The 12,721-nt window shown below is 50.5% G+C and overlaps 1 protein-coding gene across 2 annotated transcripts; it reads right to left on the bottom strand.

The window, feature by feature from the left end:
- Positions 1-1,287: 1,287 nt before the first annotated feature.
- Positions 1,288-9,191, bottom strand: LOC104913468 (syntaxin-binding protein 4-like). Of its 2 annotated transcripts, none has more exons than XM_010719733.2 (5): positions 9,150-9,191; positions 6,489-6,562; positions 2,472-2,567; positions 1,677-1,746; positions 1,288-1,386 (listed from the first exon to the last, which is right to left on the bottom strand). In XM_010719733.2, the coding sequence occupies exons 2-5, from the start codon at positions 6,553-6,555 to the stop codon at positions 1,308-1,310; spliced, it is 312 nt and encodes a 103-aa protein (XP_010718035.1). In that variant the 5' UTR covers positions 6,556-6,562; positions 9,150-9,191; the 3' UTR covers positions 1,288-1,307. The 2 variants fall into 2 exon arrangements, with proteins under 2 accessions (XP_010718035.1, XP_019476188.1); XM_019620643.1 differs by lacking the exon at positions 9,150-9,191 and adding an exon at positions 7,888-8,326.
- Positions 9,192-12,721: the final 3,530 nt, after the last annotated feature.

The raw sequence follows: 12,721 nt of genomic DNA, 5'->3' as shown, positions 1-12,721 counted from the left end.
AAAAGAGTAGGCACGAAGGAGGAAAATCCTTCCTCCTTGCTCCACAGCCCTTCATCCTGGAGATACATCGTCTGTGAGATGATTATGTAAGCGAAATCTCTGCAAATCTTTACCAAAAAAAACCATAAATAAACTGCTTACTTCCCTCCCTGTCCCTCTGGGTAACCTTTTGCAGATTTAACGGATGAGCAGACGGAGGCTGGGCACAGTGCTGGAGGTCTGCCTGCTCCCAGCCAGGCTCTGCACTGCCTCACAGGAGCTTGCAGCTGCAGCCAGAGCCACATGTGGGGATGCTTTAAGAACCATCTGCTGCAGTTTACGATATTAGGAGGTGAGGTCGAGGGGCCTGAGCAGCTCGGAGCAGACACAAATCAATGAAGAGTTGAGTATCCCTGTTTATATCAACCTCATGGCCTCACCCAGAGCTTCTGCAGCACCTACTGAGGGACTCAGGCTTTGTGTCGTAATTTGGGATGCAATTTCCACTTATAAAGCACAATAAAAAATAGTAGTCTGTCATTAATACCAAATATTTCTTCCACCAAAATATAATGCTTCTCAGCCCTGTCATTACAGCACTCTCACCACTGAGCAAAGGGAGCGATGCTCCACGGCTATTGATGGATAAGAAATGAAACCAGAGTCTCTGACACTAACAGGACATGGGTGCATTGAGCAAGTGATGAGGCAACCTGCAGCACAAAGTCCATGACAGCACCTGGCCTTCCCCCCCACTCATGTCTGTGGTTCCTGGTGCACCTCAGTGTCCCAGATATGCCAAAAAGAGATGATGCTTCAGCACACTGCACCAAATCCCCCTGCAGATGTGAGCGTCCCATCCCATACTGGCTTTCCACAGACCTGCCCTTGTGACACCACCATCATCATCCAGCCAAGACCAAACTGAACTCTTTCCTTCTCCTTTCAGTGCCTCAAATTACCTCTAAAGAAAGCAAAACCTCAAAAGGAGAGGTTTTGGGGAGAAACAACTCATCCTCTCTTGGCGGGGAGGAATCCTCCGGGGAAGGCAGTGTGAACGAAACTCAAAGCAGCTAACTGAAAAGGAAAGAGAAGTTCCTACTGTCCTTGCACATCTTCATCCAGAGCCTTATGCAGGATGCCATAAGCTGTAGGCAACTCAACAGCACGCAGCAGTGCTGGAGGAGCCTTCCCATGCCCACACTGCCCTCAGCCAAAGACCCTTGGCCACTTTTATCTTTAACACAGGCTCGAAGCCCAGTCCTGCAAATGCTCTCCAGGTGTCAACAAATGCCACCATCACCCTTCCTGGTGTAAGATGCCACCCCTCACCTGGCATCATCATCGCGGGCTATCAGAAGGCGCATGTGGCTGGTGGCTGATGCTGTCCTCAGGATGTCCACAGCCCTGCAGGACAAGAGCCAAATGTGTCAGTGCCAGGTCAGAGTGGGGCTACGTTGTTTTCACCCAGCCATACATCAAAGCTCACAAACTTGTCTATTTTCACACACAAACTTCTCATTTGATGATTCCCAAGTTGGCCCTTGGGAACTGTGCTGGGTGCAGAATCCCTTTGTCTGCAACAGAGCACAGGCAAAACAATGCCCTGCTGTCCTCCATGCAACCTGCAGCCTAAACCACTTCACAGAACCACACAAAACCAAGAGGAATGCAAGATTTCTGTCTGGATACGGTACCTCTCACTGGTAACCCCAATTAGAGAATCTCCATTGACCTCCAGGATCTGGTCTCCTGGCTGCAGGCGCCCTAGAAGAGAAAACTAATGGATAAAAACTGCAGAAAATACAGCTTGAAGGGACTTGGAAAGGTTGGGCTGCTCCTGCCTTTGCTCAGAGACAGAATGAAATATGCATGGGTCGCTCTGAGATGCTCATCCAACCTGTTTTTCAAGATATCCCTAGATGAAGTTTCTACCACGTCCCTGAACAACTCCGCCAACATCAGAGGCCTCCTATGCTGTAGGGAGGCACAAAGACAAAGGCAAAAGTGACATAAAACTTTTGCTTAATTCAATTTAAGGTCAAGGGTAAGCCCACAGGTGGCACCTCCACCTGTTCTTGATTGTTCTGCTTTGGATGGAAAAATGATATTGTAACACTGGGGGAAAAACAAGAAGTCTTCTTGGATTAAGTCCTAAAAGGTGAACTCTGCAGACCCTTTGCCTGATACCCACTGATCTGAGGAAGTCATCCCACTGCTGTATGCAATCTCATGCAATCACTGCAAGCAGAGAAGTGGAGTGAGCTTCACGTGGTGGGGATGAAACTTGGCTTAAAGACACAAAGCAATCCTATAAAGACTGCAGAGCCCAAAGGCAAGGCTGTCCTCCTTCACTGCAGTGACTATCATTGCTAAACCCAACTCTGCTGCTGGAGAATCTAGAAGGAGACACCCAGAATGCCCAACAAAGCAGCATATAGAATATACCATCCTCTGGCTTTCCCAATCACCCTCTTCCATATTTCACTCACCATCAGCATAAGCAACACCCCCTGGCAGGATCCTCTTGACATAAACTCCATATTCTTCTCCAGTGAGCTCCTTGATGCCGCCGATCACCTTAATTCCTGGAGGAGGAGAAGCACCATGGCACAAAGGCACGAACTGGCTCGCTCTCAGATCTGATTTGTTGCAAGCCATATCTGTGATAAGTCCTGTGCAGCAGGATGAGGTCAGTAACACAGGACAGAGGCCCAGGGCATCTGGGAGCACCTCCTCCACTTTGAGGAGCACTCAAGCCAGGAATGACTCTTCTAACAACTGAAAACTCAACGTTTGCAGTTAAAGTGATCAATGCTAGGAAAGGCCACGATTCTGCCTCTGATGAGACCCATTGGATGTTGCCATGGTAAAGCACAGGGATGGCCTTTGGGGCTGTGCAGTTCTCCATGCCCCACGGGTTCCTTCACCACAGGCTGGCACTGCGAGGCCACATCCCCGTCGGCACACGTAAGCTGGCTGGAAGAGGCACAAGAGACTTATTTACCCACTCTCATTAAATCCCACTTGGAGGATACAGGCTGCAGACAGAAGGATTAAAAAGCTTGGCTTTAATTAACAAATCTGTCCCAGGACCCGCCGGTCGGGCATTCTGCTGCTGTGGCCAGGAGGGCAGGCTGAGGACAGTGGCACAGGAGCAGGGACATGCCCTAGTGTTGGCCCCAGCTCAGGACCTCTGGGGACAGCAACACAGCATCTACCCACTGCTCCGTGCCCACTGTATCCTAAACCCTAAGGGCCCAACAATTTTCAGCTATCCCTAGGGAAAGACCTCATGTTTGGAGTTCTCTCATGTTAAATTTGTGGTAGAACACAGATTATCATAATTTTTCATTTCGGCCACATACGCACCCACTCACTGCTCCTTCTCCCAGGCAACGGTACAGGTGGTGAGGCAATGGTGCTCCATCCCTGCAGACACCCAAGCTCAGGCTGGATGGGCTCTGAGCACTGATGGAGCTGCGGGTGTCCCTGTTCATTGCAGAGGGGTGGGACCAGATGGCCTTTAAGGGTTCCTTTCAAATCAAATGATTCAGTGATTCCACGAGCCCCAGCCCTGCTGGAGCGGTGTTATGCAAAGTGCATCCTGTAGCAGCTGGCTGTACCATGCCCACTGGTGGAAATGCTGACCTATAGCTGTGACAATGGGTGGCAAAGAGCCCTAGGGAGCAGGGTCACGCCTGGTGCACTCAGGAGCACAGGGACACTGGAAGTCCAGGTGTGGGGCAGGTAGGGATGGCAGCCCAGATTGCCAGTGAGACAAGCGGGGATGTCAGCATGCATCAGGGAAAGGAGGTACAGATGCACCACCTCTGAGGTGTACAGCTGGGAGAGCATCCAGCAGCACCATCATGCCCATTCACAGCCACCTCCCACGTATCAACTGAATGATGACTCATTTCTCTTTTGTGTCTGCAAATCAATTGTAATAATGGCTTAATATAGCCAAAGTATTTACAAATCCTCCTTTATCTCCAACAATGTCAGGGGAAAATCCGATCTTGTTATTAAAATCAGTGATTACTTACAGCATTGCTCCTAGCCACGCTCAAACTTTGACAAGGGGAAAAAAAAAAATACAAAACCAAAAAACCCTTTTCTCTCCCTAAACAAGAGAGTGTTGCACCAAGGATCCCCCACCCAGGCCTGGGGCTGGCACTGAGCAATAGGATAGGATGAGGCTGGTAGTGATGAACACAACCTGTCCCATATGGGGGTCCCAGCCCAGAGCAGGCTCAGCCCCACCATCCACTGCCCTTCAGGGCTTTGTTTGGGATTTCTGCAGCTTGGCTAGCATTCCTGAAAGCCCTCATGTTTTATAAACACCTATTTCAATTGAGTTTCTATCTGAGATCCAGTTTAGGTAAATAACGGCTCTTTAATTATCACAGCATCAAAGTCCCGGTATAATGCTTATTAAGTCATACTCAGGGCCAGATAATCTAGCCTATTTTAGATCTCTGTCTTTAATCTTCCTATTCTGGCAAAGGTCCTGGAGCTGATTCTGGTGACCCCACTCATTTCTCTTCTGTAGAAAAAAAGACAACTGGGAAATTCCAGGCGGGAATTCAGTTTACACAAACCAAAATAAAAAGTTTTCTCCACATTCCTAGCAATCCTATATAATTCTGAGACCCTCAAGCTTCCCAGCTGCATCTAATCTTGCTCCCACTAATGCCAGTGTTGTAGTTCTCAACTTCTCAGCCCTATAATCTCACCTGCTCCTGGCTCGCCAGGCAGCTCTGCACCACGGGTCAGGGGTGTGCTGGCTAATCCGGTTGTTTGGACCAACAGCCTTCATCCCTGGACATCCCAACAGCATGGGCTCTGCTCCAAGCATGGGAACCCAAACCCTCCTCTTCCCTCTTCTATCACCTCACCACTGAAATTCCCTTTTTGGGGGGACCCCAACCCCAGCAGCACCGTGCTGCAGCCCTGGAAGTCAGCACAGGGTAAGGCTGTCTGCTTTCTGCTTAAGCTAGCAATGTTCAATTACATTTCCCGTAATCCCTCCGTTGATCTTGTAGCCCCAGCCAGCTCTTTCTGTTTGAAGGAAGAGACAGATTGCAGGTGAACTGCTCCCTTCCCTGTCCTAAGAAGATGAAGGTCAAGATAATGGGATCTCAGCATTTCTAAGAAACGCTCTTTAAGCATCACTTCCCTTTGATGACAATTCTTTCATTCCAAACCTTGGTTCTGGTTCTTGGTAACCCCTTTGAACTCCTGCCCAGGTTCACATGTGGGTTTCCACACCAAGCAGTGAAGCCTCATCCTCAGGCCAAATGCTGACCCATTTCACCAGCACCAAGTGGGCTGCTGCTGCCTGTCAGAAACCAGGCTGCAAAACACCTGGATCCAAGGGAAGAAGCATGGAGAAAGGTTGTGATGGCACTAGAAAACCCACATGGTTACACCTACCAGCAGCACAGCACAAGACTGCTTTCCCTGGGTCTCCTCCCTTAATAAGCTAAGCTAACCCAACAGCTAAAATCCCATCAACTCAACCAAATCCACCAAAATCATCAACCAAATATACCTCCTGATATTAAAATAGCCAGCAAGCAAAGAAAGTTCTGAGTTCCCACGGGCCTCTCATGAGTGGAAGGCCAAGAGAGAAGAGCCAGGAAACCTCATTAGCCAAGAGCTGGGAACAACCTCTAATTAACAGGTGGTCGCAGGAAACCTGAGGAGGTTGACTCCTGGGATGGGTCCCCAGCTGGTGACCTAGGGACCTAGGCTCTGCAGGATGATTGCTGCTGGGAGCACACACAAGGGTGGAAGGAGATGCTATACTGGATCCTTTGCTGCTGACTTCTATGAGCCTAAGGCAGTTTCTCACGTACAGATGGGTATGGCCATCTCCTTTCCCTTTTCCCAGTGCTTTGATGTTGGGTGCCCTACAAAGGATGGCTGACTCACTGTGTTCACACTCATACCTCTGGGCTGGAGTTTCCAATGGCATTCAGCCTGCTCTCAGGTAGCCCCATCTCCAGGACTTCCTGGGGCCAGGACACTGGCACAGGCATAGAAAGTGCTTGGAATTTTTTGTTTGTTTTAATGTAGAGAAATCAAGACCTGCAGAAAGCTGTGAAAAAACTTCCGCCCTGAACCCTATTCAGACCCTACCCCAGGGTTCCCATGCAGCCACAGCACTGCAGCTGCTCATATGTCACCACTAGGGAATTAACTGGGTATTTCGACCTTGTTTTAATGCCTCAGCTGTGAAAGGTGCTGTCAAATGTTCAACACATACAGGCACAAGAACCAATATCAGGTTTCATAGGGTCACGGATGGCTTAGATTGCACAGGACCTTGAAGATCATTGAGCTTCAACCTCCCTGCATGGGCACATTTACCAGCCACTAGATCGGGCTGCCCAGGGCCCCATCCAACCTTTCAGATAGGGAACAGATCATAACACTCACATTGTGACAAGAGGGATGCTGGGGTTTCCCCAAATTCAGGTCTCGGGGGGCTCGAGACTCACCCAGTCCATTGGCACAGTCGTAGAACTCAAAGCAATGCACAGTTCGATCCATCCCATATGGTCCCATGAGTGTCCTGGGAGAGAGAAGAGAGGCATCTTTCTTTCATGGGCTGCCACAGATTGCCACCCATGTGTCCAACAAACCCAGAGCAGCCCTGCCAGCACAGCAGGGGGTCCCCACAAGATGACCAAGGGATGACCAGCTGAGAGTCGCATGGATATATTAAGTCCATGCTGGCAAAATGCAGCCCCCCTGTCACCCCCAGGGTTTATGCAGCTAAATGAGAGAATATGGACAGTGCTGGACATCATCCTCCCCACCCAGCAAAGCTGATGGACCTGTCTGCGATTCATTACCCCAGATTAACAGGGCCGGACAGCTGTCCAGCTCTGGGAAATGAGATCAGAGCCAGACCAGTGTTCCGAGAATATACCAGTTTCACAAATAGACACAGTCCATAATGAGGAAAACCAGGCAAAACCTACTGCTGGTGTTTTGTAACACACACACAGAGCAGAACATGGGGAGGCAGAACTGTATTCCCACACCTCCACCCCTCCTGCTTTGCCAGGTTGAAGGTGGGAGTTTCTCAACACAAGCCAAAGCAGGGAAGAGAGCAACTGAAATCTTCACTTTCCCCATGCCAAGTCACGTCCTACACTCTCTACACTCCCTTCTCTCTTTTATATTACTTTTAAAATTTAGTTTAATGAAGCCTGGCTTTAGAGCACTGCTCTTGCTCTGCAAGGCTGCACCATGGCAACCTTGGACTTTGGTGTGACCAGCTCACAGCCAGGCATTGGGTTATCAGCTGTGGGAGTGCTCTCCCAAAATGCTCATTTTCCCAGAATTTCACTTGCAAGGCAAAAACAGAATTTCTGAATCAAGATTAGGTCCTGAATTCTTGCTGGATGCAGCTGAGGAGGACAAGGGGGACACAACACATAGCTCTTAACCCAGCAAGAGGGGAAGGAGCCTCAGGGACTTCTATCAGCCCTCCAAAACACCTCTCAAAAATCTCCTCATTAAATCCACCTCCCTCCTTGATGTTCTTGACACATTCCATGCATTCAAGAGACCAGACAAACAACTGGTCCCATGGCGCACTGCCAGAAGATGCATTTGGAGGGTGCCCAGAAGGCCATCCCAGCCCCAACCCCAGCTGGGGGTCACCATCCCTGTTTTCCAGAGTATTTTGATTAAATATTTGAGAAAACACCATCAGAAACAAAAATAAATGGCTCAAACCAAGCCGCAACGCAACAAATAGAGGTGTCAGTAGAGCAGATGCTTGCCAATGCCATCAGATGTTGCCCCCAACTCAAGGAGCCCAAGACCCATTTCAGGAGATCCCCAGAACCCCCCCGCATCCCCTCTCCGACCTCCCCACAGTGTCACCTGCTGATGATGATGGCTCCCTTGTAGAGCACGGAGACGGCGGGCATCTTGCTGGTGGCGGCAACCCAGCCCGGCCGCTCTGATTTGGCAGGAATCCGTTAAAGCGAGGCAAAATGGGGAGGGCAGGGGTCACGTGGTGCCCCCGTATGCATGTTAATTCCACCCAACATTAACACAGATCAGCTAAAAACATCTCCAACTTTAGATTAAAGCTTACGCAAGCCAAACAGAGCCAACGCTGCCCATCGTGAGTGCCTTCCTGAGCAGGCGGGCACAGAGCTGCTCCCTCCACCCAGTTAAAAGAGTGGGATAATTATTTGGTCACATCCTATCGTTCACCTTCAGGCACACACCCTACAGGGACAAAGGGCAGTGATCAGTGCAGGACAGGCATCCTCAGCATCCCTAAAGACTTTAAGTCCACAGCAAAGCTTTGGAAGCAGTAACAGATTGTAGCACTCAACGGTTTAGTTTTGGAGGTTTTTGTTTGCTTGATTTTCTTTTAGCATCTTTTCCAGCCCACAGCATTTCCTACTTAATGTGAAGCGAGTTCAGCTGTCTCACTGTCCATCAGGAGGTCAGAAGGGTATTCTGCAATCAAACAGCCTCTTCTGCCTCCATCCTGCTGTGCATCCCCAGCTCACATCACTGGATAGCGGGACATGGAAACACATCCTCCTGGGACAACAGGCACCAGAACTGGTGGCACAGTGCATATCCTGCACCCTGGGATATCCAAGTTCCATTAAGGGGGTTTTCCTTCCACTTTAAACACTCTGTTAAGTTTTTACTTGGACCCGATGCTTCTGAATGCTACTACTCCCATGGATGAGAAGAGAATGGGACAGTTCCCCCCATTGTCCATGTACCACCTTAATGGACAATGCGGAGCTACCTGTAGAACAGTGAAAAACATAAAAGATCTCCTTTGTTTTCAGTGTGGGATGTTTTCAGGTGGCTTTTGTCCAGGTGAGTGCAGATGAAATACTAAAAGCCCACAGCAAGCCTTTGGGTAGGCAAAGCTCTCCCCATACATAACTCATTTACCCATTTTCTGATCTCATAGAAAGAATGGCAGCTGGACACCAAATGTATGTGCACCTAGTGATACACTAGTGCAAGGCACTCAGCACCTAACTTCCACAGGGTCATGCAATGAAAAGCATATCAAGACAGTAGAACAAGGTCTCAGCTGCAGCAAGTGAGGATCCAATCAGATGCCACAGCAGTAGACTCAGAAATAAGGGAAAGAAGCTGCTTACCTTCAGAAGGCCTGCAAGGCCATCTGGTAGGCAGGGATCTCCAGCTGAAAAACTCTCACCTCCACTGCCAACCCTTAAATGAGGTCTGGGAAGGGGCGGATCGTGGCTTCATATCTTCTGGTCACTCAGCTGCATTGCATGCACCTGAGCTCCCCTGGGTTGGCCCTGCCTTCTCACCAGGTGCTCAAGCACTGCTTCAGGCTATGACTTCACATATCCATTACACACTGCATGAAAGATTTGGTCAATGGGACCAGGAGCAAAATAGCTGGAGCACGGGGGTGGGTGCAGTGCCATGTCTCACTGTGCCATATGGCTAGGAGTCCTGTTAGCAATGCCTCCCCCAGTTTTCCCCCAGCTATGCTCCAGGACACAGAGCACCGAAAGGCAGGCTCCACAAAGAGTGTCCTCCCACCCTGCACCTTCCCACCCACCCCTTGGTGGTCCCAGTACCAAGTTCTGATCCTGAGCAAATTGGTCAAGAACAGACTGGGGGTTTTGTAGCTTCCATGCAGAGCACAGCCTCTTGGGGACCAGAAGCACCCCAGCTTGCTGGGGTCTTGGGCAGGACTTTTTGGCAGCTGATCTGGTGCCTGACTCGCTACTGATGGTCAGCATCGATGGCCCTCCTGGTCACGAGAGTGCTTCCAACCCACCGCTGTATTCAGCCTACATTGTTTTGTACAATTTTAGGAAGTCCTTTGGGACTCCTCATGGATTAATCACAGAATTAACCTTTTGACTCACAAGCTGCAGATTTCTCTCGAATAAATCAGTGCAGCAGCAGAGGAGGTTCAGGTTGGATATTAGGAAACATTTCTTCTCAGAAAGAGCAGCGGGGCATTGGGACTGCTGCCCAGGGGGGTGGGAAAGTCACTGTCCCTGAAGGTACTCAAGAACCATGGGGATGACGCACCAAGAGATGTGGTCAGTGGGCACGGTGGGATGGGTTGGGTTTGGACCTGGGGATGTGAGAGGTCTTTTCCAACCTGAATGACTCTAAGATGCTATGAAAGGGATGGCACAAGTGCTGGAAGCAACACCTGCAGTGTTTAGTGTGTGTGTTTGAGGCTTGGACGTTCAGTATATTCAAAGGCAAACCCTACAGCAGCAGTCACCAGACTGCCTAGCACTGGGTGGGCCACCCAGAGCTCCCCTTGTTCTTCCCATATGCTGATAGCTTCCAACTGGCTGCAGTGGGTGCAATAACACACACATTTGCCTGCTGAGTAGTGAAATAAGCTGAAATCCAACCAGGGAGATCAAAATAATTCCAGAAGTGTTTCTGTTTCTGGTAAGAATTGGGCTCATGTTCGGGAGGGATTTATAAAGCGCATGCAGTGTGCCCAAGGGGCCTGATCCTTCTGTGTCACTGCTGCTGAAGGCAAAGGGCACATACCCCACAGTCAAGCTCTTCCCTCACTTGGAACCCAGCTCAGTTACCCAGAACAGCCCAGTTTCCACATCCCAAGAACTCACTGACAAGAATATGCATTTTTTAATGAGTTTGTGAATGGAAGGTGCCCACATTCAGAACAAAGACATCAAGACCCTGGAATGTGTCTAGAGAGCGGCAATGGAGCTATGATGGGTCTGGAGCATAAATCTGATTGGGAGCAGCTGAGGGAGCTGGGGTTGTTCAGACTGGAGAAGACAAGGCTTTATCACTATCTACAAGTACCTGAAAGGACACTGTGAGGAGGTGGGGGTCAGCCTCTGCTCCCAGGTAACAGAGATAGGATGAGAGTTGACGGCCTCAGGTTGTGCCAGTGGAGGCACAGGCTGCCCAGGGAGGTGGTGCAGTCACTGTCCTGGAGGTGTTCAAGGACTGTGGGGATGTGGCACTGAGAGACGTGGTCAGTGGGCATGGTGGGGTGGGTTGGGTGGTCTGAGAGGTCTTCTCCAACCTGAATGATTCTATGAGGTGGAACGGGTCAGGTAGCAATGCAACAGCACTGGTGAGAATTCCCTTTCTACGTAATGGAAAATTGTGAGTGGGTGCAATCTCCTGCTGGGACTTTCTCCACCTCTCCTCTATATTTTGGTGAGGACCTTCCGAGAAAGCATCACAGTGCGCTTTGGCCTCTTCCACATTTCTTCCTGCTGCCTCCTACCTGCCCTGCTTGTTGGGTGAGCTTCAGGAGGAGGTGAGAGGTGGCAGGAGGGGGAGGTGGGAGGAGGACAGGGTGGTGGCACCCACAAACACGGCCAACCCCTCCTACTGCCAGGCAAGAAGAGGGCACAGAGGTGCCAGACCTGGGGACAGGTCACGGAGTTGGCAGTGTCACCGCTCCCACCTGGAGCCTCGCATCAAGGCTTAGCGGAGGAATGGGGTCTGGGAGGGTTTGTGTGGGTGGGAATTAAAGGAGAGGCAGAAAGCCGTCCTTCAACAGCAGCGACTCTGAGGCTGCAGAAGGCGGCTGTAAGAAGGTATGAGGTTGGAGGGGTGGCCTCAGTGGGACATGGCACTGCAGTCCCTTCTGTGCCCCCACATCCCCACCGTGGGAGCGAGGGATGCTCAGGAGATCCCAGAGGTGATGTTGGGCTCATGCTTAATGAAGATCCCACATTTGTTTCATGACAAAATATCAGCGTAGGCTGAAGAGGCGTTTGTGTCTGATGAGAAAACATTGCTTAGAAGATCGGCAACGAAGCGTTGATAATAAATCAAACAAAAAGAGATAACCAGCTGTGTGAAGCTGAGAAGCAACAGCAGACTGTCCACAGCATCACCCATACCGCGTTCATAAACACTGCCCCTGGAGCTGTTTCGAGTGAACTCAAATCAGGGGTGTTACAGGCAAGTCTGAACAGAAGAGAGAACAGCACAGTGCCAAAGTCACTGCTGCAGAAACACCGATGGCTCTGGCGGAGAGTGGGAGCTGCAAGGACCTCTGCAGCCACTCCTCAGCAGTGGGATGGGACCCACGAAGGGTTAACGGGATTATGAGCCTCCCTGCCTCACTAAATCCCCTCGGTCATAGGATTGGACGGGTTATAAACTTATTAGCAGGGAAGGATGCTGGTGGCTGAGCGGGCAGCAGGAGGGAGCATCGTCACCACCCCCGCAGTGCTGCAGAGCAGGGAATTAATTGGGGAGGGCACCGCAGGAAACCAGCCCAGGTGGCCCCCAGCATGCCCTCAGGGAAAGAGAGAAACAAGAAGGGTGCAGAGAGATGGGGAAATGAAGGCTTTGGGGAAGGATCGCCCTTGCACAGGATGTCTCACTTAGCGCAGAGCGCAGCAGATGCTGGTGGAATGCAGCTCCACACCTCAAACAGCAGCTTGGTAAGAGCTTGGCCCCATCCTCGAGCTGTGAGCATCCCTGTGTGCTAAGGATCCATCACCAAGCCCTTTGGCAAAGCTCAGGAGGACCAGATCCACGTGGCAAAGCCCTCAGGGTCAGCTCAGGGTGTGCAGTGTAAAGCACTGGGGCCACCGCCGTGCCGGGTGACGTCCCACTGCCACACCATGTTTATCAAATCCCTATGGCAAACTCTGTAAAATTAATCTTTTAATCAGCGGCCATATTTATCGGCGTGCTGGGGAGGTGTTATCTCCCCACCATCTGC

Source organism: Meleagris gallopavo, chromosome 16 (genome assembly GCF_000146605.3).
Source record: "Meleagris gallopavo isolate NT-WF06-2002-E0010 breed Aviagen turkey brand Nicholas breeding stock chromosome 16, Turkey_5.1, whole genome shotgun sequence".
NCBI lineage: Eukaryota > Metazoa > Chordata > Aves > Galliformes > Phasianidae > Meleagris > Meleagris gallopavo.
Note: the sequence above shows the minus strand (reverse complement) of the source record. Positions and strands in the feature narration are given on the sequence as shown.